Below are 25690 nucleotides of genomic sequence, written 5' to 3'. Positions count from 1 at the left end.
CGAGTGCCAGCGGGGCTCCCTGGGGACGGGAGCAGCGCGGAGCCACTCGGCGTGAAGTGCAGCCCTAAGTGCCTCCCGCGTCACGTGGAGAGGATAAGTGCAAAATGGCCCTATTATGATAATTGTGCGAAATTATGATTGATGGAGATTAGCTGCTTATTTGAGGAAATGGCAGGCGCACGTGTGGCGTGGCCGGGCTGCAGGGCGGGAGCAGGGCCCGGCAGGCACCGGTGATGGGGACACGGGGAGGGGGGCGCCGGGACGGCCCCTGGGGCTCCTCCCGCAGGATGCCCCGGCACCGCCATCCTGGAGATGCTGCATCCGTGCCCGGTGGCTCTCACCACCTCATTAAATGCATCCCCAATTAGGGGGAGAACACGTTTTAGTGGGGATGGCACGCGGGAGCTGTGCTGCGGGGCTGTGCCAAGGGGCTCTGCAAGAGCAGAGGGCAGCAGGGCGGTCCTGACACCCCCACGGCTCCCAGTATACAGGAGCTCCCAGTAAGGTGGCTCCCAATAAATGGTGTTTTCCGTGAAGCCGAGCAGGGCTCTGTGCTGGCACTGGGCTCCCAGCCCGTCCCTGCCTCCTGCCCGGGTGTCCCCGAGCACACCCCTTGGCCTCGTGTACCGAAGCCAAGCTCCCTCTTGAGCCTCATCTCTCTTCAAAAGAGCACCAAGGTTAGGAATTTAGGGAAGAAAAGCAAAAGCGGAGAGGCGTGGGGGGCTGTGATGCCGTGCCAACGGCCGGGCTGTCCGTCCCAGCTGGGGCACGGCTCGGTGCCACCCGGGGAGCGGCATGGGGACACCGCATCGGGCCAGGCCGCGGTGGCCGTGCAGGGCAGCACGCGGCCGGGGGGACCCCGAAGCCGCCCACCCGTCGGCGCTGAGTCCCTCCTCCGCTCTCCCCTTCCCAATTTCCCGGGCCCCCCTCTCGCGGCAGGCGGATGCTGGGTAAGAGGTGTGTCTGCGGGAGCTGTGCTCGCCACGCAGCATCGCCGCGCCGGGGCTGCCGGCGTCGCCTCCCGCTCCTCGGGCAGGCTTCGCCTGGCCGGGATGGGGACACAGGTGGGGACACGGGGACAAACGGGGCCGAGCCTCCCCACGAGGGGCAGCAGGGCTGCAGCAGGGCCCCCACACCCTCCACCAAGCGACGAGGACGTGGCAAAAGAAGGGTCGCCAGCGGGTCCCCCATGGCCGGTGATGGCGGCGCCGCCAGATCCTTTCTCTGCCTTTTTTTTTTTTTTTTTCCCTTTTTTTCCCCCCCTCGTTTGGCTTTTGGCAGCGGTGCTGGGGAGGGCTGGCGAGCGGCAGCAGCCCCCCGCCGCCCCGGCCCCGTGCCAGGGCGGGTGGTGGCAGAGGGGCTCCGCTCAGCTGCGGGAGCGTCCCCGCGCCGCGCTCGCTGCCAATTTCCCTGCGAGCTGGCACCGCAGGCGGCTCCGGAGGCAGCGGCGGAGAGGCTGGGGATGGATTGTGAAAGGGAGCGAGGAGAAAAAAAAAAAAAAAAATGGACACATGCCATCGCTGGAGCGGCGAGGCTGCCAAAATGCCAGCAGGCAGCGTGGGGCCGAAACCCGCCGGAGGGGAGAGGAGGGTCTGAAGCCCGTCCCGGCGCGGGTGGCGGTGCATGGAGGACGGGCAGAACGGCGGAGGCGCCGCGTGGCCGAGGCAGGACAGGTGGCGGACAGCGGAGCTGGCGAGGAAAAAGGTATTTGCCTTCGTTTTAAAGACGGCTGGGTGCGTGCGTGAGGGGCTGGGGTGCCGTGCAGGCTGCCTGCGGCCTCGCCGCCCGTCCCACGGCACTGCCTGCACCGCGCGGCTCCCCGTGCCTACGGAGGCAGGCGAGGGGCCCCGGGTGCCGGATGATGGCTTCAGGATTTGTCGTCCCCTCGCCGTGCAGGCGGGGAAGCTGCCCAGGGGCCGGGGCTGCGGCTTTGTCTGGTCGGGCTTTGTCTGCTGGATGGAGGCGGCAGGGCTGGGACATGCGCGGGGCTGGCCGGGAGCAGGGCACGACAGGAGGCAGGCGGCTTTCCCTGAGCTGCCCGGGAAGGGGGAGCAGGGAGCTGAGACCCGCTCGGCCCCGTGAAACGCAGCCCGAAGGGTCTCTGGCACCCAGCGAAGCTCTGGACATCGCGGAGGCACTGAGTCGGAGCCGGCGGCTGGGAGCAGGGCAGCACGTGCCCCGGCAGCGCGTCCGCTGTCCTGTGGGAGCTGTGCCCAGTTCCCAACCCGGGGACAGGCTCAGGAGGGGCTGGAGAGCAGAGCTATGAGCCCCGGCAGAGCAGAGCCGTGGGGACGAGGCTGCTGCCCCCAGCCTGAAGGGGACAGTGGCCAGAGCACCATCCTCACTCCCCCCTGGCCAGGCTGGGGCTTGGGGCCATGGGCTTCACATGCGGGTGTGTGTTTTGGGGTGCGGGCTGCGTGCTGGGGAGGGGGCTTCAGCACCGATGCTGCCTGGTGCTGAGCCCCTCGCTCCACCCTGGCTCCTGCCTGATGCTCTGCACCCACGAAGGACCCTGGCTCTGTCCCCTCCGCTCACCCCCCACCAGGACAAACTCCTTCAGGGCCCCCCAGCCCGGAGGATGCCCCATGCGAGCCTTACGGGGCTGTTGTTCGCAGCAGGATGAGGCTCCGAGCTGCCACCACGGGGCTGAATCGCACCCCATGCTGCGGGACGCCTCCCCCGTGCCCCCCTCTCCCTCGTTTTCCTCCATATTTCACAGTTCCTGCTTCCTGCACAAGCCGGGGGTCTCCAGGGACTCCAGCCAGATGTTCTCTGCAGCACACCACATTGCTTTCCTAATGAAATATTCATGCAGCCTCGCCGCCTTTTGCCATGAAAGCCTTCAACAGCTCCCAGCCGTGGAAGCCCGGGGCAGGCAGCGCTCCTGCCACGTCCCCAGCTCGGCGCTGGCCCCTTCGCTTCATCCCCTCCATCCTCTTCCTCCTCCACCTCAGGCTGAGCCTGCAGGCGGTGCCGGCACAGGGGCTTCGTCCCCGCTCCCCTGGGAACTCGCAGTGGGGCATCACCGAGGGCACGTCCACGCCAGGCTCTGCCTTGGGGACAGCGGTGTCCCCAGCCGGGGTGGCCCCGGTGCTGGGTCCCCGTGGTGGTCACCAGCCACGGGGCAGGGTGTGGGGGTGCCCCACGGTGAAACGGTGGCAAAAAGGTGGCAAAAGAGTGGTAAAACGGGGGAGCCGGTGCCGTGTCTGCCCCTGCAGCTCCCCGCCAGCCCGCAGCATTAGCGATGCTGTGCGCTACAATCCAATTAGGTTGTTTATGCAAACAATCAGGTTTTATGTTTGGGAAAAAAGCTGAAATAACCTCCATCGAAGGGGAAGACCCGATATTGTCACCGGCGGGGTCTGGGGTTCGTCAGGACACCCTGACCCGCCTGCTCCCGGCTCCCCAGGGGGCTCAGCACTGGGGGCACGGTGCTGGGCCCCCCCCTGCCCGCACCACCCATGCAGCGAGCCTGGCACGCCTGCCCCTTCCTTCCCTTTGTCCGGAGATAATTAACTGAAGCTCCAGAAGCGTTAATCAGCTGCCGAGGAGCTGGTGCCACGCGGGCAGGTCTGCCCTCGTATCTGCCGGCACCCAGGCGGGGCCGTTAGCAGCGTGGTCATTGTGGCTGCGATCGCCCAGGGAATAATCATCAGAGCAGGGAAAGGGCCCGGCCGGGGAGCATCCCTCTGCGCCCAGCCTGCGGGAGGAGCAGCCTGCAGCTCTTGGGGACGCCATCCAGAGACCTGGCCTGTGCACAGCGTGGGGGCACGTCCCTCCTTGCAGCCTTTTCCCCCCTGTGCTGTCTTCCCATCCCCTGGCGCGTGGTGGGCAACGACGTGGGCAGCTCTGGGTCCATTCCCATTCATCCACGACCTCCCCACACGGTGCCCAAGGGCTCATCATCACCCCCCTCCTGTGCCTTGTGCCACGCCACACCGCGTCCTCCCCAAATTCCTTCTCGGAGAGCACCCAGCACCGCCACCATCCTGCCTCACACCACCGCCTGGGCTTGACCCACGGCACCAGAAGCCTCCTGGTGCTGGGAGAAAATCCCCGCAGCTCCAGCTGGGGCCCCGGGGGCTGTGCCATACCCCGGGGGCTGTGCCATACCCCGGGGGCTGTGCCGTGCCACGCTGTCCCTGCGCCCGCTGGGGACAGGCACGGCGCGGGCACGGAGGCTTGCTCTGGAGGGCCGTGCCCGCCGGCGCTGCCTCCCCGCACACCCCGAGTTTGTCGCGGAGTAATAAGCTATGCATGTAGTGTAGAAATAAAACATGTTCTGCAGAACAAATGATGTTAATTTGCTGAGAGGCTCTGAAGCTGAGTATTAGCGAAATGCCTTGAGGGAGAGAGCGGCAGCTGTGCTGGAATTAATGGCAACGTGCCGAATTAGCACCGCTATGCATCATAGTCAGAGGGAAAAATTACCAGGGAGAGGGGGAAAGCAGCCCCCCCCCCGCACACCAGCCTGGACCCCGTGTGTGCCACGGAGCGGAGCCGGCCCCGGCGGTCCCGGTGCCCGCAGTCTGCCCTTGCCCCCAGCCTGCCCCAGCACCCCTGGACCCGACAGCCTGGCCTGGGGAACCAGCAGCGAGCTCCTGCTTGCTCCGAGCTCCTGAGCTCCTCTGTGAAGGTGCCATCAGGAGAGCTCAGCATCCCCCGGGATGTGCAACGTCCCCCCGGGGTGCTCAGCATCCCTCTGGCCCAAACCGTGCCATCGCATCCTCCCCGAGGGGACCATCCCCGCCAGGCTCTGCACCTCTGCTGCTCCCCCAGCCCTTCCCCTCCTCCCTGGGGTGCTGTTTCCTTCTATTCCTCATCTATTTCCTTCCATTTATTCCTGGTGGCCGAGCACCTAAGGCCTGTAGCTCCCCACCGATGGCTAACGGCACGTCTGGCTCGCGGCGCTGCGGCTCCTCCAGGCCATCCGTCCTCCCCCCGCCGTCCGCCCAGCCCCGGCGTGCCCCGGCTACCAGGAGCACGCTGCAAATGGTGCATTACCTCCTAATGGACGGTTCCAGTAAAATCCACGCCTCTGATGAATATTTAACACCGACATCCGCCTCTCCTGCCCGGCGGGGGGTTTGCTTCAGGTATTTCCTCCACGGCTGCCAGCCCGGGGCTGCAGAACTGGGTGCCGGGAGCACCCCAGAGCCGCTGTGCCCGTGCTCCCGGGGGTCTCAGGGGGCTACCGGGCTGAGTGAGGGGAAGCTCCCCATGCACCCGCTGTGCCAAGCCCCTCTCCTGCATCACTGACTGGGTTTAGCCCCTACGGAGCTGAGCTGCAGCTGTGAGCCGTTGGCCAGGTGGACACGGGGGCTGGTGATGTCCACTACCACCACCTGTGTCCGTCACAGCCTCACGATGCTCATCCCCAGCAGTTCACTCGTGGTGTAAAATATTGCCCTATTTTTGTCATCCTGACCCTTTCCTCTGCTTTTTGGTCCGCAGATCCCCAGCCCCGTGGGCACCGCCTCCTGTGGACGCAGCCCTGCTGGATGCAGCAGCCACAGCCCGGCCCTGGATGCCACCGTGCCACCAGCCCCACTGCAGCCCTGGGGGGGGACATTTCCCTTGTGTCCCCTTGTCTGTCCGTCCCCCAGCCCGGACAGCAGCAGCAGCAGCACCCAGCCACGCGAAGGACCGTGGGACGTGATGGAGGTGCCACCAGTCTGGTCCCTGCTGGATGTGCCAACAGCCACCAGTCACCAAACACACTGGGACCCGGTGACAGGGACTGGAGCTCCCCTGCCATGGGCTCACCGGGTTTCAGGAGCATGTCCAGGCAGAGGGAGAGGCTCATCCACCCGCCACACACGGAGCTTTACCAACGACACCTCCCTCAGGGTGAGGATTTGGCCTGGGGACGATGCCAGCAGGAGCTTGGAGGCTGAAGGCAGCGTCCCCCAGCGGGACCAGCCCGGCTGCTGCCCGAGGGACGCTCCTGCCCCGTGTCCCCACCTCACCCAGGACCTCGTCATGCTCAGCTCCGCGGCACCAGGGCCATCCTGACCCCATCCATCCCAGGACGGGGCTGGCAAGCCCTCCAGCCCCGTGAGCCGTGGAGACGGCAGCGAGCAGCGGGAGGAGGCCGGTGGGGCGCGGGGTGCCCGGCCGCGGGCGGCGGGGGCTGCCGGTCACTGCCAGGTTACATCTGCCGGGGCACGCAAGAGTGACTCCAGATGCATTAGAAGTGCCGTGCTCGAATTTCAATTTCATCGTCTCACAATCATTTTCAGGCTCCTCTTAGTGCCACATTAACGAAGCCTGCTCGTTTGAATGCATAATTAGCCCGAGCATTCTACCTCGCTAATTTCAAAGCAGGAGCAGAGAGTGGGGGGGGAAGGGGGGGGGGGAATTTGCATATTAATTTAGCAGAGGGAGAGAAAAATTGTTTACCACTTGCTTCTTGCTGTTGATCACAGCGGACTTAACTCTTTCCCGGGTGCCATCTGGAGCTGCGGAGCCGGGCGCCCGGCCGGCACGTGGGACAGGACGCAAAGGTCACGCAGCAGCAATTAATTAAATCCTCCCCGCGGCGCCGTGGCCGCCCAGACCACCCTGGCTGTTTTTGCTACTGGGAGCCAACTGGGAGCACTGGGACTGCAGCCTGGCTGCTCCTGGAGGGGCGGCCGGGATGGAGGTGTGAGCTCCAGGCTGCGCCCCAGCACTCCTCCCGGTGCAGCTCTGGGGGGAAAGTGCCATTGTCACCTCCCCAGGAGCACCAGGGAGGTGACAGCCGTCCCTGCTGTCCTCAGCAAGGCCACCACGGTGCCAGGCACGCAGAGGGGTGCCCAACGTCAGCACCCATCCTGCTGAGGTCAGCCAGGTCTGGGCCTGTGCCAAGGGCACCCTGTCACCTCCAGCGTGTCCCCTCCCAGGGGACAGCTCTGTCCTCATTTTTTAGCATCGCCCACGCCGAGCATGAAGCTGGATGCGCACGGCGGCTGCTGCCCGTCCCCAAAACGTGGGTCTGCCCCATGGAGGTCTCCGTACCCATGGGCATCACACCCGCAGCCCGTGCACCCATGGAGCACCCACGGCACGGGGGGAGCACCCACGCCGAGCGCGGACGGCTCGCTGCACCGCCGCGGGCTGCCTTTGTTCGAGTCTGTGGGCGTCTTGAGCCGGGGCTGGAGGTAATTTGTCTGTCTCCTGCAGCGGGGCTGTCATCTCGCATCTGCGAACCGGTTCCATTTGCACTGCCATTAAAAAATCGCAGGTCTGACAGGTAGCAAAAAATAAAACAGGGAAGAAAAGCCTAAAAAAAAAAAAAAAAAAAAAAACAGGAGCATCGTGGGCTCGCTGTATCTAGAACCAACCTTAAATCCAGGTATCGCTGGGTTTGAGGATAGTCCCAGGTGTGGCAAGCCATCCTGTGCTCCTTGGGTCTCTGTCCCCATTCCACCTGGGCTCCCCAGAAGGGGTTGGTCACCCCAGAAGGGTTTGATCACCCCCGGAGAGCCACTGCCCAGGCCATCGATGCCGTCTGGCCGCATGGAGCCCTCCCAGCACATCCCAGTTGGGGGACACCTAACACTGGCATCAGGTCTGGCTCCAGCAGCACTGCACGGGGAGGCGCACGTGGGGATCACCCCGCGCCCTGGTGCTGCCTTGCCATGGAGCTGCGTGGCCTGGGGACGCCCTCACCATGGGGTTGGGGTCTCTTGGTGTCCGTGTGGGGTCCCTCGGTGTCCGTGTGGGGTCCCTCGGTGTCCGTGACGCCGTGCCGGCGAGTCCCGCATCGCGTGGGGCCGGCCCGCAGAGGGTTAACAGCTGATTACAGCCTTTGTCTCTGCATCAGTGTACATAATGCGCCCTGCATTTGCATACTGCAGTGTGCGCTCAATTAAAATGAACTTTTAATTTCTTCTAAGTAAATTACTTCTTCCCGGTACGTGACGCGCACAAATGTCAGAATAATGGGAGAGCCTTAATGAGCTGGGAATGAGGGGTGGGGAGGGGAGCGCGGGGGCCCCGGCCCCCCGGGCCATGCTTCAGCCCTCGGCCTCCCCGAGGACAGATCCTGCTGGAGGACGGCGCCTGCCTCTGCCTCCCGGGGCCATCCCTGCTGCCACCACGTCGCTGGGCAGGGCAGGCCCTGGGCATCCTCCTCCTCCCTGCAAGGCTGACCTCAGGGTCCTGCTTCCCTCCTGGTGCGTGCACATCTCAGGCCATCCCCAAAATGTTCCCCTGGGCATCTTCTGCAGGGGGTGACCCAAGCGTGGCTGCTCCTGACCCCCTCTGCCCTCCCCACCACGGCTCAGGGGATGCTCGGAGCGATGCTTGGGGCATTGCTTGGGGGGATGCTTGGAATGATGCCTGGGGGATGCTCGGGGACGTACGCCGGAGCCCTGCATCCTGACCCTGCCTCCTGCACGGCTCCGGGTCCATCCTCCCGTCCGAGGGCCGCAGACGCAGGGCCATATGGCAGGCGAGATTACCGGAATTTGATTTTCAGATAAATCACAAACCTGGATGAGCGAGTGCTGCTCCAGATGCATTATCCGTAATCCCCTGGAAGGGAACCTTTTGGAGGAGACGGTCCCGGGGCCAGCTTGGGAGCAGCTGGGTAATCCCACCGAGGGGTGCGGTGCTCTCCGGATACACCGCGGTGTCACCCGCGACCCACATTTGGTCCTGCCCAGCCCGGGTGGGAGCAGATGGGGCCAGATGGAATCACACCAGGCGCAGCCGGGCAGCAGGGTCAGCCCGTGCCGGGGCACCCACGGGGCTCTGTGCTGCCGGAGGAGGCAGGGACGGGGCTGGGGGATGAAGGAGGGCACTGAGAGGTCCTCCCGCTGCCAGCAGTGCCCGGAGCATCCCCACACTGCCCAAAGAGCCTCCCAGCACTGGGGATGTGGGCACCCTGGGGAGCCCCTTGGAGCATCCCCACCGTGGCTGCGCATCGAGCCGCAGCGATGCCTCTCTGCTCGCTGCACCTATTAATGGGGACATGGGAACGAGACCCCGCTCGTGGGGCCAGCAGGGAGTGGAGGGAAGGGGCACAGAGGCTTGGCCCGGCCTGGGCTTGGTGCACTTGTTGTCCTGGGTCCATGCCCTGGGGGCATGCGGAGCTTTTGGGGGTCTGCAGCTTTCCTGAGCCGCAGGACTCCTCCTCACCTTTGGAAGCAGCCTCCTGGAGCTCCCCTTATCCTGCAGAAATGCAATTTTAGGGACCACACAACAGCAAATAAATACCCCCCCCCCCTTGCTGGGGCACGACGCAGAGCCCTCGTCCCCGCTGTTCCCGTACGAAGCCACCTATCCCCCCCTGGTGCTGCTGCTGACCCCCATTTCCAGCCGCAGCGCCGGGTCGCGCCGGCCCCAGCCGGGCCATCCATCACGGCAGGATGCGCGGCGGTGCATCGCGGCAGAGAGCGAGCTTAACCAGGGGCTGGTGCCGATCAATAGGCGCATTAACCTGAGCCCGCGCTCCTCCTCCCCGGGGGCCGAAGGTGGCCGGGGCAGGCAGCAGATATTAATTCCTCTCCGGCTCCCAGAGGAAGAGGAGATGTAGAAAAACGGAGGGGAAAGCGAAGCTTTGTCTGGCCGTGCGCTGCTAACCCAGTGCCTCTCCTCCACGGGGCTGGCACCGCCGAGGCCACGAATTTCCCACCACGGTGCCTTCCCTGGGCTCAGGGCCTCCCCCGGCCCCTGCTGCTGGCATGGGAGCACGCAGGAGGCGAGCGGAGCCGCGCGTTCCCCCAGCGCTGAAATTTACATCGAACCACAAATTAATTTCATAATTTTTTCCTCCCTAATTATGCCAACATCTGCTGCGAGGCCCAAGCTGTGCACATGCATTTTAATACATCCCCCCCCCCCCCCCCCCCCCCCCCCCCCGTCTCTCCCAGCACTGAACTTTTCGGTAATTATCGGCAGGAGAAGGGCTCCATCCGCGGGAGGGTGAGGCAGAGCGCGGGGAAGGCTGCGCCCTGCCCTGCTCCGGAGGCTCTGGGGCTCCTGCATGCCGTGCTGCAGGGAGCTGCAGCTTGTTAGGGGCTTTTCCTGCTTTTTAGGGGCTGTTTCCATGGCTGGGAGAGGGGAGGAGGAGGATGAGGGGGTGGTAAGGGGAGGCAGCCCTCGGCACGCTGAGCAGGGGGACTGGCTCTGCCCCGAGGATGCTCCAGCCCAAGGCAAGGAGCCCCACTGCCACTTGTCCCCTTCCCATCGGGAGGGCCTGAACCTCGGTCCTGTTCTCGTCCAGATACCTCCAGCTGTGCAGCGGGGTCAGAATGTGGCCCCTGCTTGCCTGCAGCACCCTGGGGTGGTGCCTGGGGGCCGGGGGTGTCCCCGTGTGCAGCCCCCCATGCGCCGTCCCTGTCACCTGCCGGTCAGGGCCCTGGCCACCCCCTCCCTGTCCCGCTGCACGTCTGCTCGCACGCAGGGGAACGTCTCACGGCCTCACCAGCAGATGCAGAAGGTCACTGGGATACCAAGTAATTAAAACCCGGCAATTACCAATTTCCAGCAGCGAGCTCCTGGCCCGCCGAGCGCTCAGATCATCCCCTGCGAGCTGCAGGATGCGGCCGAGGGGTGACAAGGGGCAGGCACCGGGGAGGGGACAAGGGGATGCCGTCTGCCCCCGGGCTTCACCTCCAGCACAAGCAGCTCAGGGACACCACGAAGAGAGCTCCTCACACCTTGCCTACGAGGCGGGGGACGTGCATGACATTTAGGGCGCAAATCCCCCGGGTACCCCAGCCGGGGGGGGGGGACACGCAGCCGAGCCCCCCACGCTTCCCCTTCCTGGAGCGAGCCCGCGGGTGGCGGCTCTCGCAGCAGCCCAGGTGTGACAGCAGGAGTGGGGCCGCGTCAGCCCCGTTAGGCTGCTGCCGCCCGCCTGACTCGCAGCCGGGAACAGATGGCAGGCGACAGAAGCTGCCGATGAATAATCCGCGGCTGATGAGCGCCGCTCCCAGCCGCCCGCGCTCCCCGCGCTGCCCCGCGCGCTCCATCTGCGCCCGACGCCTCGCTCGGGGCCCCGCGCAGGGTGCCCCTGCCACCCGCCTGGCACCCCTGGGTGCTGCCCCGGACCCGGGGCACCTCGCCATGTGCATGGCACCCCTGGGTGCTGCCCCGGACCCGGGGCACCTCGCCATGTGCATGGCACCTGTGGGTGCTGCCCCATATGTGGGGAACCTCGCCATGCGCCTGGCACCCATGGGTGCTGCCCCATACTGGGATGTCCCCCTCCACCCCACGTGCATGGCACCTGTGGGTGCTGCCCATATAGGGATGCTCCCACCACACGCAAGCCCCCCACGCTGAGGTTGTCCCCACTGCCCCATGGGTGCTGGGGCAGCAGGATGGCCTGGGAGGGTGCTGGACACCACCCACGGGGGTTCCAGGCTGGGAAGGGGCTGCACTGTCCCACAGGACCCTGGTGTCCCCATTGCCATGGGTGCAGGTAACAAACAAATTCAGGGCAGTGTGGTGAAGGAGAGAGGCTTCCCTCCTCATCTCACTGACGAGGTCCCGGCTAATTAGGGCTCAAGGGGCGCTGCTGCCCCATGCCAGGACTTTGGCTATTGGGAAGGCAGCATCCCTTGGAGCCCCGAGCTCGCTCCTGGTGAGCAGCACATGGGCAAAGTCCCCAACGCCCCTCTCCAGGCTGGGATGCTCTCATGCCAGCTCCAAAGGCCCAGTGCCCCCAAACCCTGGAGCCCCATCTGGTTCCTGTCCACCAGCACCACGCTGCAGCTCTGAGCTGCCCTGGTCCAGCCAGGAAGGGTGGGAGGAGGGCAGAAAACAAAACGGTGATGGATGGCAAAGCTATTGAAGCGCCGGCGAGTAAACTCCATATTTTTAACGGCATTTAAATGCCTCCAAGCAGATTAATAAGGTCTAGGTAATAGCAGAACCAGTCTATATTTATTCTATCTTAAACGCCAGTTTGTCAGGCTGTATTAATATTGATGGTGAGGCTTGGATTGAGGACAGTAAACGCTGGGACTTCACTTTATCTCTCCCAAACAGGCTGCCTCAGACCCTTTATCAGGGCTGCGGCTGCCGCAGCAGCTGCCTCTTCAAGGGCTCAGCGCATCCCCTCTCCTCCCCCCGCTCTCTCTTTTTAATCAGAGGAGGAGAAGTTGCTGGCTTGATCGTTCCATTTTTATCTCTTTTATTTACTCCATTTTCATGTCTTTCAGTGCATATTTTATTCCCATCAAGGCAGGACCATTGATAGCTTAAGCTGTCCCCTCCTGCTCCTCCCCATGCGGTGTGACAGGGAAGGACGAGGGGGAATCACGGGGGGCTCTCCCCCCTGCCCTCCCCTCCTGCCCCTCGGAGCATCCTGGACCCGCTGCCCAATGTCCCCAAGCACCCAGGACTGCTGCCACCACCCGTGCTGCCCCCCCAGCACAGCACGGGGCACGCAGGCTCCCCAAAAAGTGCTCGGCGAGGAGCTGCAGCCCCGCAGGGCGCACCCGCTGTGCGCGGTGGTGGCGATGGGGCGAGGGGAGGCTGAGGACAGCCGCCTTTCCTTGCGCATTCCCCAACGCCCGGACTCCTGCCTGGCTGTTCCCTGGCAGCATTTGAAATTCAAGGTGTGCTCTGCCTCGGTTATTTATACAAACCACCCAGCCGGCTGGGCGAGGGCAGCGGTGCCTCCCCGCTCGCAGCCCAGCGCGCGCGCGCCTCGCCCGCCGCGCGCGTCGCTGGGGAAATTTGCACGTCGGCTCTCAGCTCTGCTGGTAATGAATGCTAAACAACCACAATAAATGCTAATCGCGTGAGGAGGGCTGCAGCCTGCCACAGGTTTGGAGAGGATGTTCTGTAAAACGGCGCGGTGCTGGGAGGGCTCCGTCCCGCTCCCCCGTCCTCGCCCCGTGCCGGCGCCCGCAGCCCCTTGCCCGCCGCAGTGCCCGCGAGCAGCCAGCAGCCCTGCCAGCATCAAAGGGCCCCTCTGCTGGAAAATGAAAATCCTCATTAACTAATAAAAAGCCCATCGCTCGCTCTGCCTTTAATATAATTAACGGCAGCCAAGACTTCAATTAAGGTTTTATCCAAACTTCAAGACGCCACTCTCGCTCCGTAATTACGTCGGGCGGGCGCAGCCACTGCAGCCTTCGCCGGGGCTCCCCTGGCCGTGCCCACGAGCACCGGGGCTGCGCTGTTTGCTCGTCCCAAATAGGAAATGTTTGTGCGATCGCTCCTTGGCAGGACGCGGCCGCTTTGCCGGGCGGCTCTGACTTCAGCAGGGAAATATGCTGCCGGCGCGGGGAGGCGGCGCGGGGTGCTGGGAACGGGCCCGTTCTCACCGCTCCCCGCGCGCCCTTGGGGCCGGGTGGGAAGGGCGAGGGGCTGGGGGATGCGGTCCCGAGGCAGAAGCAGCCCTGAATCCCCTAAAATGAGCAGCAGGGTTTGGGTGTGCGGTGCTGAGCTCCCGGTGCCCGCAGGAGGATGCTGCGGCAGGGTCAGTGCCTGGCTGGGGCTAACGGCATCGCCTTCGATAGCGTGGTGGGCAAGGGGAGAACCAGGGGGGGAGTGCCGGGGGGCTCAGCACATCCCCTCCCTCCCATCCCTTTCCTTGCTGAGGTGGCACCTCCCTGGGGGGCGGAGAGGGGGCTGCGGCACCAAGCGAGCCCCCAGCCCACACCCGCACGCCCTGCCCGGCTCTGTGCCAGCACTGGCATGGCCGTGGTGTCCTTTTCTCTCTTTATTGACCCAAAAAAAGCATCGGCTGGGTTTCCCTTGTGCAGCACGAGGCAGCGCCCTGCCGCTCCCCCGGCTCCACGCCAGTGCCACAGGCTGTGATTTGCGGTGCACAGGACCCTGGGCTGTTTTTAGGGCAGGACTGGGGAATCTCTCCCAGTTCCCCCAGTGGGCAGCAGCCTCAGCGCATCGCCAGGGATGCCAGGAGCCCCGGGGACATGCAGGGATGCCGGGCACTGTGCGGTGCACGGGACAGCACGGCTCCTGCCCCACGTGGCCACAGGTCCCTGAGATCACGACGAGATCAGCGCCGCTGCCCCGGTGCTGGCCGCGGGCGAGGGAGAAGCCAGGCCGGGAGACGGCCACGCAGATGGCAGCGCTCTTGGAGACACGGGGACGGTAATCCTCCCTCCGGGTCCCATTATCATCTCTATCTGGTGAAAAAACTCTCGTCCTGGATGAGTCTAATCCTAATCGCTCCCCATCACCCGGGGCCACTTCAGACGGGCCAGACGGGCAGACGAAGCCCCCCGTCCGTGCATATCTGCACAGGCAGGCTGGGGGGGGCGAGGGGGAGAGGCCACCCCTCTGCTCCTAATCCCTCCGCGAGGGCTTCATTTAAAAGGGGATTTGCTGCTTATTCCCTCCGCAGGCTGAGCGATCATTACAGGGGTCAGCATCTGAGCCTTGTTAAAAAATAATAACGGCACGTTAATTTGGGGGGGGTGGGGGGGGGGGGGGGGGATGGGAAACGCACTGGCGAGTTTCCAAGCGCGGAGGTTTTCCTTCCTGAGAGCATCGCTGGGGCTGCACGAAGGGCTCTGTGGGGCTGGGGGCTCTCCCCGGGACACACGTTTACCCCCCTGCCAACATCCTCACCCGCGTGTTTCGCTCAGACCTCCCCGATTTTATGGGGGAAACCAACAGGGCCGGCACGGGGAGGTCTCCCGGCCCCGCCGGGTGCCTGGGGCTGCTGGGGGCTGGCTGGGATTAAATCCAGCAGGGAAAATATCCTGCAGCAGGTGCAGCTTGCGACAGGTCTGAACGGCTGCCAGCCGGCTCTGAAATCCCGAGCACATCTGCGCTCCTCAGTTGGACACCAGATGGGCCCCGCTTCGTATTTTTGGGCCGGGGTTGGCTCTGGGAGGGGGGCCGGGGAGACAGCGGGGTCCGGCTGCCCCGGGACAGGGGCAGGGCGCGCCCTGGGACGCTCGCACGCCGCCGGCATTCCCGGGTATTCTTAGCCTTGTATTTTTAGCCTGTTTTGCCAGCTGGAGGCCAGACGCTGGCTCGGGGCGTGGGGCAGCTCGGGGCTGCACCGCAGAGATCCCCACCAGCCTCCGGGTTCCCCTGAGCCCCGAGGGGACCCCGCTTCCCACCCACATCCTCACCCGGATGGGGTCTCACCGAGCTGAGAGCTGCATACCCTGCTAAAAGCCTTAGCCACAGCCACACACCTAATTCCCCAGCGGACTGGGACCGTCCCAACCCCAATAAAAATTGGTCCCCATTTGTCCCCAGGGCTGGCACGGGGAGCAGCCTGTCCATAGCCGAGCCGTGCTGGGGTGACACCGTGCACCCCAGCCCCATGCACCCCAACCCCGTGGACCCCGACCCCATGGACCCCAGCCCCACAGGGGACCCCCAGCCAGGAGCTGCTCCGCTCCCTGCCCACTCCCCAGCGCAGCAGACGCCGCTCGCCAGCCTCCCAGCTCCCAGCTATTTTTAGGAGCCTGTCGGTGGCTAAATCTGGCTCCGTGTGGGCCCGGGGCAGCCCCTGCGGTGTGACGGCTGCCGCCCTGTGCTCTCGGGGCACCGCATCGCCCCGTGCAAGCATCGCGAGCACTGGCGGTGCTGCATGCACAGGGGCTGTGCACCACACCAGGATAATTGCCCCTGTGCATGGGTGGCTGCGATGGAAGAGGAGTTTCCCAGCCCCATAACACCAACCCCTTCCAGTGCAAGCATGGGGTGCAGGGCAGCTCCGGCACCCCCAAACCCTATTTCTCAGCCCAGTCCTGAGCAGTGGGATTGAAGAGCAAGCCCCGATCCTAAGCGCGGGCTTGACCAAAACCCTGCTTTGGGGTATTACCCTACTTGGGACTTGCATTCCACAAGGAGAGGACGAGGAGGAAAAGGAGGAGGAGGAGTTGCCTTCTCCCAGCCCTGCCCATACCCAACAGGGCTGAGCCAACATGCCATAGGACTGCGAGGGGGCTGCTCCCCACCTCTCCCTCCATTCCCTCTGCCCCTCTGTGCCCACTGACACAGCCCTAACACTGGTACCCATCCCCATCCCCATCCCATCCCCATCCCCATCCCATCCCCATCCCCATCCCATCCCCATCCCCATCCCCATCCCATCCCCAACCCCACCCCATCCCATCCCAGTCCCTGGGGACACTCAGGGTCGGTCTGTCCCGGGCGCAGAGCCCACCCTGCCTCAGGGTGGCTGTGCATCCCCACGGCTCACGGCAGCGTTTCTTCTCCTCTTTCCCCCTCCCCTCTCTCTCCCTTTCTGAAAATTGATAATTAACCTTTTGTCCATGTGGCTGTTGTGTTTATTTGGTGCAGGCGGCTGCAGGACGCTGATATGGAAATCGCAGCCGGCAGGCAGCTCCACGTCCTCTGCACAATCTGCAGCCGCGCACAGCCGTTGGGCAGAGATAAGCAGGTGCTTATTCACAGCCCTGCAGCTGCCTGCGAGGGCAGCCCTACCTGATCACTCCAATCTCAGTGAAAAACTACTTGAGGTTAGGCTACCGTGATGGAGAGAGCCGATAGGGACCGTGCGAGACAGCTCCCCCGGCTCCCCGACTTCGCCTCCGCCTGCGCCTCCTGCCTCCCGCTCCCCGCGTCCTCTCCACTCCGTGCGTCTCACTGCTCTGTCTTCCTCTTATCTCCCTCTCCACATCCCTTTGATTTTTTTTTTTTTCTTAAAGAATTCGTCTTTGTGTTTCATGTGAACTCTCGGCGGCTCCCTTCTCTCCCCGGCTCGGCCGCGGCTCTCCCTTTCATTCCCGAATCCTACCTAGGCTCTCGCTTCCCCTTCCTCCCGTCCTGCACCCGCGTTTCCTCGGGGTGGAAGAGGCCGATACGGGTGCTGGGGGGGGACCACAGCAAAAAGCCCCATCCCCATGCCCATGTGCTGTGCCCACCGCAGGAAACGGCTGCATCCGGAGGGCGCGCGCCCATCGCCACGCGCACCCTGCGCCGCCCGCCTTGGGACGCAATCACCGCCGTGAGGTCCAGAAGATGTTATTCTGCTCATGGGTTATGGCTGCGGCTTCCCCTGACCTCGGGTTTCCCAGCCGGGGTGGCCCCATCGCCCCCGCCGTGTGTCACACAGAGGGGACAGCGTGCCGTGCCGTGCCACGGGGGTTTCTTGCTTCCCTTCGCACTCCTGCTCTGAGTGTCGGGGCGGGGAGCGCCGGTCCCGCTTCTCCTTTACCGCGCGGGAAGTTTCTGCTCGGCCCCAAAGGCTCAGCTCTGACTCAGACAGAAAGCACCCGGCAGTGCCGTGAGGCTCCACGGGCAGGGCTCACCTGCGCCGGGCACAGCCCAGGACCCCCGGGGCTCCCCCCAGATCGGGGCAGACCCCCCGGCCCCACGCTGGGGCATTCCCCACGCTGCTGCCCCACGGCCCCTGCAGCTGCCGGGCAGGTGCCTGCTGGAGAAAACCCTGCTGCTGCAGGTGACGTGGGGGACACGGGGAGGCAGCTGGTGGGGATTTTTCTTGCTGGCCCTGAAAACCTCTGGCTTTGACTCAGTGCCCCGGCACGCGCCCCGGGAGCAGCCCCTGCTGTGTGATCTCCCGCACGCTTTCGGTCTCTCTTCGCCGCGAGCCTTTGCCATGCCGCAGGGCACCTTGGCAAACCCCTGGGCTGCTGATGCCGAGCCCACCTGGGGCCACAGGAAATAAAAGGGGAAGAGGTGGGAGCCCAAGAATGGGAGGGAAACCCTCTGGCCCCCAGCATCATGCCCCACGCAGCCCCACACCGCCAAAACTTCAGGCAGCCCTTGGTCCCCATGAGCTGACTGTGCTGTCCCTCCCAGTGGATCACGGGCATCCCAGGGTGGGCAGGATGGAGCTGAGCCCCCCCTCATCATGGGATGTGGGTGCGGGGCTGAGGCTGTGTCCCCCTGAAAGGCAGCAGGATGGGCGCACACCATCCTTCTTGGGCTGTCCTCGTGCTTTGGAGCTCTGTGGCCCCCTTGGCCCCATGCTGGGGCTTCCCCTCACCCCCCAGCAGCACGCAGAGCCACGTGCACCGTCCCCCGGGGCACCCAGCACCGCAGTGCTCAGCTCCCCCCGCCCTGCTGGCAGTGATGCTGCAAACCAGTGGCTTCCCCTTCACCCTGCTCTCTGCAGCTCCAGGATCCTCCTCCCCACTTGCACCCCACTGTCCCCTCCCTGTCCCTGCCGACAGCCCCGGGCTGGGGGAACGGAGCGGGGAGCCCCGGGAGCCATCTGCGGGAGCCCAGGTGGCCGCCGAGACACGCCATCTGCTGAGCCACCTTCGGGGACCGTGCAGGCGCTGCTGTATTTTTAGGACACGTTTCCTCCCTCCCACCTGCAGCCCGGAGCAGCCTTTCGGTTTTCTAACAAGTCGGTTCTCTTGCTTGCGGCTGCTCTGCCTGAGAGGCTGTTGGAGAGCCCCAACCCCAGTACGGGGGGGTGCATGAATCGACGGTAGTGAAAGGGGGCTCAGCACCCGCTGGGGGGTTGTCCTGTGCAGAGAGCAGGCAGGGACGTGCATGGAGCAGGCAGCAGGACACGGCAGCCAAGGGAGATCCCTGTCCCCACAGCCAGGCAAAGAGAGCAGTGTGCTGCAGGGCTGCTGCAGGGGGGTGAGCCCCCGGTGCCACAGCATGCACTGGTTATGCTGTGCCAGGCTGCACCATGCCGTGCTGGGCTGCACCACGCTGTGCCGGGCTGCACCACGCTGTGCTGGGCTGCACCACACTGTGCCAGGCTGCACCACGCTGTGCCAGGCTGCACCACGCCATGCAGCACCCATCCCTGTGTTCACTGGCTATGCTGTGCCAACCACACCGTACCGCACCGCGCATCCCATGCCCATGCCAGGCTGCATTTTGCCGGCTGTACCATGCTGCCTTGCCAAAGCCAGGCTGCACTTTGAAGGCTGTGCTGTGCCAGACTGCACCGTGCTGCCCGTGCCATGCCGCACCACGCTGCCTGTGCCGTGGTGCACCTTGTTGGCCATGCCGTGCTGTGCCATGCCATGCCGTGCCGTGCCGCACCGTGCCACCCTGCTGTGGTGCCACCCTGCTGTGGTGCCGAGCTGCACCGCGCTGGCCCCTAGCAGTGAGGAAGTGAAGCCGGCGCGAAGGGGAAGTTGTTGGAAAGTCAGACCGGAATGGCTGATAGGGAAGGCAGAGCTGGGCTTGGTCGCAGATGGTTCCTGTTGGGGAAGGACACGGGCGCAGCTGCCCGGCCTCCCCCCACCCGCCGCATTATCACTGCCCGGCAGCTGTTCACCTTCCCCCTCGCCATGGGACACGGCGCTGCTGCCACCCCGGCCCCGGCGGTCACATGAACGGCCCTCGCGGCAGGGCAGGCACCGTTCGGGCAGGACGCCCCACGCTGCACCGAGCCCAACGGTGCTCAGTATCCCCTTCCTCGGTGCAGGGACTCGTGCCTGCCCCAGAAGTGGGCTGGCTGAGCTGGGCACCGCTGATACCACATCCCCGGGATGCCCGGGGGTCCACCCAAGCCTGACAGCCACCCCTCCAGCACCAGGGCATCGGGCAGGACCGGCCAAGGTAAGGCTGGTGCAGCGGTGGGAGCAGGGAGATGGGGGGCTGTGGGCGACCCATGTGCACGTGGCGCAGTGCAGGTGACTTGTCCCAGTGTCACACGCAGCCCTGGGACCTGGCAGGTGCCGCCCAAGTGGTGCGTGGGGGTCCCCAACGGGGCGTCCCCATAGGGCCGGTCGGAGCTGGTTATAGGGCAGGGGGCCCGGGCACAGCTGAGCCCATAGCACCAGCAGGATGGGGCACGGGGACCCGTCCGCAGCCCGCTCTGCAATTAACCTTTCTGTAATGAGCAATCAGCCGCGATTAGGTTTTATTTGCAGGGTTTAAATCCTCTGTTTACCCAGTGCTTTCTTTCATTATTGGGTCAGCAGCTCACGTGTGGCTCGGGAGCACATTCCCACGCTCGCTCCCCGGCGGCAGCCAGACCCTGCCTGCAGCACCTCTGCCCCGCCACGCTCAGGATCCGGCCCCATGGGCTCTCCAGGTGCTGCTGCTCCCTTGCAGTGTGACAGCATCGGTGCTGGCTCCAGGGGCTGGGGCATCCCCATGCCCTGTGCTGGGCATCCCTCGGCACCACGCGCAGGGACCCGGAGGGGCCGCGCCGGGCGTGGGAAGGAAAGCGGCGGCCAGCTGAGTCACCGGCGTTTGTCTGCCCCGAGCGAACAATGCTGGCCCTCTGCCGCGCTTCCCCTCACACACCCCTTTCCCCGGCGGCACCATGCACAGCACCCTGCCCCGCTGCCCGCTGCCGGCACCCACCCTGCCGGATGGGGATGCAGCCAGGTTGGGTTTGAGGACAGGGTTTGGGCAGCGTGGGGACCTCCCAGGTCCCCATCCCAGCTCCATCCCTTGGCAGAGGTGATGTGGCTGGGGGTCAGGATGAAGCCCATGCTGCTCAGCCTGCTTGCTGGGCTGGGGACAAGGATATGGGGTGCACCCAAGCCCCCTACCCTGGGTGCTGCATCACCACTGTGCAAGCACAGCAGGTGCCAGCGCTGCGCCCCTCTGATGGGGCACCGGGACATGGGCAACCGAGCTCCCATTCAAGGCAGAGACACCCAAAGTGCTGGTTCTCGGAGCGATCCCCTTGTGGGAGCAATGGGGACACTGGTCCCTGCCCCGTGCCAGCACACAGCACCCCACTGCTGCCCCCAGTCCCACTGAGCGAGGGGAACCCCCCGATAACGCAGGGGGCCAGCGGGCGCCGTTGACCGGAGGGGCGCAGCGAGCGGAGCCGTGCAGATTGCTGCGGGCTGGCAGAGGTGCCGGTTAGGTGCTTGGCAGGAGAAACGTTTATTTTGTTGGCCAAATATCTCGGCAAACTTCCTGATTTACTCGCAGCCAGGGAGGCAGCGATAGGGCTGGCGAGGCCGTTGCCTGCTCCTCGCTCCGGCTTCAGCGCGGAGAGCTGTTATCTCAGATGCACAGCGGGCAGGGAAGAGGTGGAGAAAGGGAAATGAAATACAACAGAGGTGGCACATTTTTTGCTCTTGATAACAAGCCCTGCTTTTAGCCTGGGAACTTGGAAACGATGCAGGTGGCCAGAGGCAGCCGCAACGTCCCCCGCTGCCACAGTGCATCTGGACCTTGTAACGAATCCCAGACCTCCGGGATGGCCCCGCCACGAGGCTGGGGCTCCCCAAGGCACGGCACGGCACAGCACCAACATCCTCCTGGTGCTGCTGCGCCGTCCTGGACAGAGCTGGAGCAGAGGCAGGCCGTGCTGGCCCAACTCCTGCTCGTTCCTTTTTGCAGGGACCTGAGGTGCTGGAAGAGCAAACTAATTAAATTCCCACCGTTAAAGAGCACAGCGCAGGCAGCTGCGGCTCAGCCATGGGAGCAGGAGCAGGAGCTGCACAGAGCCGGAGATGGGAGGGCGGCCGTGGAGCTTCAGCAGGGCCAGGAGATGCTCTCGGCTCCCCAGGCTGCTCTTCTGCAGGGTTTCTCACAGGGAGGTGTCACAGGGAGCGCAGGGGACAGGTGACGAGGATGGGGCTGTCGGGGAGGCTCAGCACCACTGTTCCCCTTGCCTGGTCAGGGGACGTCACCGGGAGAGGGAGCGGAGGAGCTGGAGGGATGCTGTGCTGTGCTGGGGGGGAGGCTCCCAGTGTTCTGCGTGCGCTGGGCACCTGCTGGGGTTCTGCTCAGCACCTCTGGCACATTCCCTCAGGCCAAGAAGGGGACGAGCTGCCTGCCAACTGCTGCTTGCACCAGGGTGGCGGCGGTGTCTTTGTGCACCCCCAGGCACCAGGAGGAGAGGGGCACGAGGCCATCTCCACTTTGGGCAGTTTCCAGGCACCCCATGGCAAGGAAAAGCTGCAAACACGGCCCCAGCAGCCCCAAAACCTGGAGGTTTAAAGCATCCAGAGGGACGGCGACGTATCCCGAAGCCTCCCAGTGTTTAAGCCAAGACGGTGATTTTTTGGAGGCTGCGGTGCAGGGCGCGCCGGGACGATAAGCAGTAGGGCCCGGTTTCCCTTTGAAAGGGAAGCAGGAACGAATCTGTCAGCCAGGAAAACATGATTTTTTTTTTTTTTTCTTTTCATGTTCGTGGAAGTCGTGCAGAAGCCGCAAAGCCCTCGGCTCCGCTCCCCACAGGCGGTGACGGGCGGGGCTGCTCCCACCAGCCCTCGTCCCAGCGGCAGCGAGGGCCGGGGCGGTGGGGGGGCGGGGGGCTGCGACGCCGGGAGCCCCCGTGAGCGGGTGCAGGGGGAAGCCAGGCACAAGCGAAGCCCCTTTCTTAAGACAAGCTGGCGAGAGGCGCTTCCTGCGCAGCAGATGTCCCCGCGGCGGATGCAGCTGCGGCGGGCGATAGCCGGCGCGCGGGCGAGCTGTCTTCCCCGGCCGCTGGCTCCCCACCAGCCCCTTATCTCCCCCGCGCATTCCCTGCCAAATTACCCCGTGGGGAAGGGGAGCACCAGCCTGGGCTCCAGCTGCAAACGAAATGCCAAGGGGAGAGCACTGGGGGCTGCAGCCCAGCTCCCAGGGATGGATTTAGGAGCTGGGATTAAGGCCACCACGTCCATGCACGCAACTGGGGTGACGGGCTCTGCATCACCAAGGGCTTGCTCCGTGCTGTCCCCATGCCCTGTTTGGCACCGCGGGCACGGTCAGGGCACCCAGAGATGCTCAGCTCCCTGCGAGGTTGCAGATAGAGACTGAGAGACCCAGACGGGCAGCCAGACTCCCAGGGGTGACACAGGAAACCTGCGGCACGCTGGGGCTGAGCGCGGGCACGGCTCGGTGCCTTCGCCCCCAGACGAGCCCCGGCGCGGCAGAGCAGGTCTGAGCAGCGGCAAGGGGATGGCTCACGGCACGGCGAGGGGGAAGGTGCGAGAAACCAGCACCGAGGGCTCTCTTACAAGGCTTGAGGCTTGGGAAAGGGGGACGTAGCCGCAGCGGGTGGAACCAGTGAGCAGAAGCGGTGACCTGCGGTGCCATCACCGTCCCGCGGGACTGCGGCACCTGGATGGCGGTGCTGGTGGGCGCAGGGCTGGTGCTCAGCGGCAGGAGATGCCTTCTCCTCGCCACGAAGGGAGCACAAATTGACACAACACGTGCGCTTCATCCCCACGCCAGCCGGCTGCACGCCGAGCCATCAGTCCCACAACACAAAGTCCTTACAGAAGTTTCCAGCATCCCTGGGAAGCCATGGAGCTGGCGAGGGTGGCAGGGCCCCATCCTGCCCCGGCTCCAGATTTTCTGGGGAAGGACAGCCAGGCTGGGACAGATCCAGGCAGCCTATCGGCCCCTCACAGGCGCTGATCCATCGGCCTGGCTGCTCACTCCACGTTGCTCTCCCACGGCAGTGATGCGGGGCTGCTGGCGGCGTGGAGCTGGGGATGCCCCATCGCCTGCACCACAGTGCTGCATCCGTCCCCGTGTGAGCCGAGGGAAGGTGGCGTTTCTCTAACAGCACCAGCCTCGGGCTGCCGTGGGACCCACGCGTGCCCGTGGGGCGCGTGGCAGCGGCGGGGCTGGCTCCGGAGAGGGCTAAGGGGCACGAAGGGGTTAAGGCAGGGAAGTTTGCTCACTCTCGGCAGTGATTTAAACCAGACAGAAAGGTTCTGTCATCCATCACACTAACAGCCAGATCATTGTGTTTTAAAGTGTCTGTAATTGCAGCAATACAGAGACGGGGAGGAAGATAAAGGCTGGGAAGATGCAAATGCGGAGGGGAAAGCACCAGCCCCCAGCACCAGCACCCAGCACCCGGTGCCAGGGGAACCCTGCGGGGCAGCCCTGCCCAGGGCTGGGGCTGGAGCAGGGCGCCCGGGGGGTCACCTCGGTGCCCCCCTGCCCTCGCTGGGGACAGTGCAGGGAGCACTCAAAAAAATACACAAACTGACCCAGAGATGGGTGCAGGCTTTTGGACATGCCTCAGGTTTCATCCCCAAATTATCGCCTGTTCTTGAGGTGGCCTCGCCGCCAGCTCCATCATCATCCCTGGTGTAGCACGACGCCACACTTCCCTCCTCATCTCCTATCTGCAGAGCTCCAGGGATGGCATGGGACAGCAGGTGACAGCCTGCCACAGGCGAGGAGGTGGCACGGGCACGGCCACGGGTGCCCGGGTCTGTCCCGGCGGTCGAGGCCACGTGCGAGCGCGCCGGCAGGGCGTTATTAACATTCAGACGAGGCCCGCCGAATAAAGCGAGCTAACACAAATGTTTATTTTCTCAGCGGTGAATTATGACTTCAATAGACCAAAATTACAGGCTGCGCGCGTGGAATAGAAACGAGGCAGACCCTGCCACCCAAACGCCGCCGGGGGGGACGCGGCGGGGGCTCCCCCCCTGCCCACGGTGCCCCGCGCACGCCGTGGTGCCGCTGCCACGGGCGGGTGGCTGCTCGGAGCCAGCAGGGACTTGATAGAGTCCTGCATCTACACCCAAAATGAACCAAAGCTGGCAAGGTTACAGCTGGTACCTGCAGGTCGCTGGGTGCAGGGCCGGCGCTGGTCACCCTTGGGTTCTGGCTGGGCTTCCCCAGCTGGACTTCACCATGAATTTAACAGCTTGCAGGGCATGGGGCGCACATGGGGGACAGCATATTTGGCTGAGAGCGTGGCCACCCCCACAGCCCCCTCCTGAAACCAGGGTTCAGCCTCGGGGAGCGCTCTCGGGATGCCTGGATGCTCCACGAACCTGGGAACTGTGTGCCAGGGGGTGCTGCGCCACGCACCACGTACCCAGATGCACCCATGCCGTTGCATTTGCATGTGCCAGCCCGGCGGGGCGGCAGCACGGCGCGCAGCTGTGCGCGGGGGCGGATGGTGCTGAGCCCGCGGGGCCTCGACGGCGGGGCCGGGGTGCTTCCAGTGAGGGGCTCCGGGGACAACCCCAGCGCTCGGGGCTGGGAGGCGCAGACGGGGGCGTGCGGGCAGGAGGAGGGCTCCGTGCACGGCAGCAGGAGCTGGGAGGGGGCGACGCTGCCAGCAGCTTGGGGTGGGATAGGGCCATCCTGCGACCCGAGGTGATGCAGGTGGGAGCTTGGACATGCAGTGGCTGTTTACTGGGCACGCAGTGGCTGTTTACTGGCCACGCAATGGCCATTTGGTGGCCACGCAATGGTCATTTGGCGATTGCACAATGGTCACGCAGCACACACGTCGTGCAGCGGCTGCGCAGCACCTCTGCAGCGGTGGTGCCATGAGTGCCCTGGCAGCGGTGGTGCCATGGTAGTGCCCCGCTGCCCGGCAGGGCTGCCGCGGTCCCCAGCGCCCCGCGCCCTGGGGAGCGGAGCGGATGAGTAATGCAACAAGCACCCGGGCGGCAGGGGCTCCTGGCGGCAACTCGCAGAGGGAAGGCAGCTGCCAAGCCGAGTAATTACGCAAAGAGGCAGGGCTTCAGCTCGCAGGGAAATTAGCAGGGCTTGCGCTAGCCAGCAACAACATCGTAGTAGGCTTTGGGGGGGGAGGGACACTTTCAGTGCCCCCCCCCCAGCTGGCACAGGGCACGCAGGAGGGCCTGGGCACGCAGGATGGGTGCGCCGGGCACCCGGCGTGGGCAGGGAGCCACCTCTGTGGGCATCCCCACGGTGCCGGTGCTGTGCGGCCACCCCGGGCGGCCTGGATGAGGCCATGTGGGGTGGGGGCACCCCGAGACCAGGCCGGGGTGGGTGCGTGGGTCGCGGGGTGCCCGTGGGGCTCGCCCTGCACAGATGTTGTGGCTGCAGGTGTGGCTGCTCCCACTGCAGCTCCGGCCCGCGGGCGGCCCCGGGACAGCCAGGGACGGAAGCAGCG

General features: G+C 64.9%; 2 protein-coding genes across 6 annotated transcripts in view; both read left to right on the top strand.

The window, feature by feature from the left end:
* The first annotated feature begins 980 nt into the window (after positions 1-980).
* LOC118172780 lies at positions 981-7879 on the top strand. Of its 2 annotated transcripts, none has more exons than XM_035336904.1 (2): positions 981-1704; positions 5455-7879. In XM_035336904.1, exons 1-2 carry the CDS (start codon positions 1053-1055, stop codon positions 5895-5897), a joined length of 1095 nt encoding a protein of 364 aa, XP_035192795.1. In that variant the 5' UTR covers positions 981-1052; the 3' UTR covers positions 5898-7879. The 2 variants fall into 2 exon arrangements, with proteins under 2 accessions (XP_035192795.1, XP_035192796.1); XM_035336905.1 differs by having other exon boundaries at positions 981-1706; positions 5463-7879.
* An 11220-nt stretch (positions 7880-19099) lies between these two features.
* The window catches only part of CBFA2T3 (CBFA2/RUNX1 partner transcriptional co-repressor 3), a 25994-nt gene continuing 19403 nt past the window's right edge, over positions 19100-25690 (top strand). For 2 of the 4 annotated variants that reach the window (XM_035336900.1, XM_035336898.1), the window contains exon 1: positions 19102-19452. In XM_035336900.1, coding sequence (XP_035192791.1) covers positions 19383-19452 — 70 coding nt within the window. In that variant the 5' untranslated portion in view covers positions 19102-19382. Of the gene's footprint in view, positions 19453-20635; positions 20647-25690 lie in introns of those variants that run through there. The other 2 variants (XM_035336901.1, XM_035336903.1) reach the window with 2 other exon arrangements.

This window comes from Oxyura jamaicensis, chromosome 11 (assembly GCF_011077185.1).
Source record: "Oxyura jamaicensis isolate SHBP4307 breed ruddy duck chromosome 11, BPBGC_Ojam_1.0, whole genome shotgun sequence".
NCBI lineage: Eukaryota > Metazoa > Chordata > Aves > Anseriformes > Anatidae > Oxyura > Oxyura jamaicensis.
Note: the sequence above shows the minus strand (reverse complement) of the source record. Positions and strands in the feature narration are given on the sequence as shown.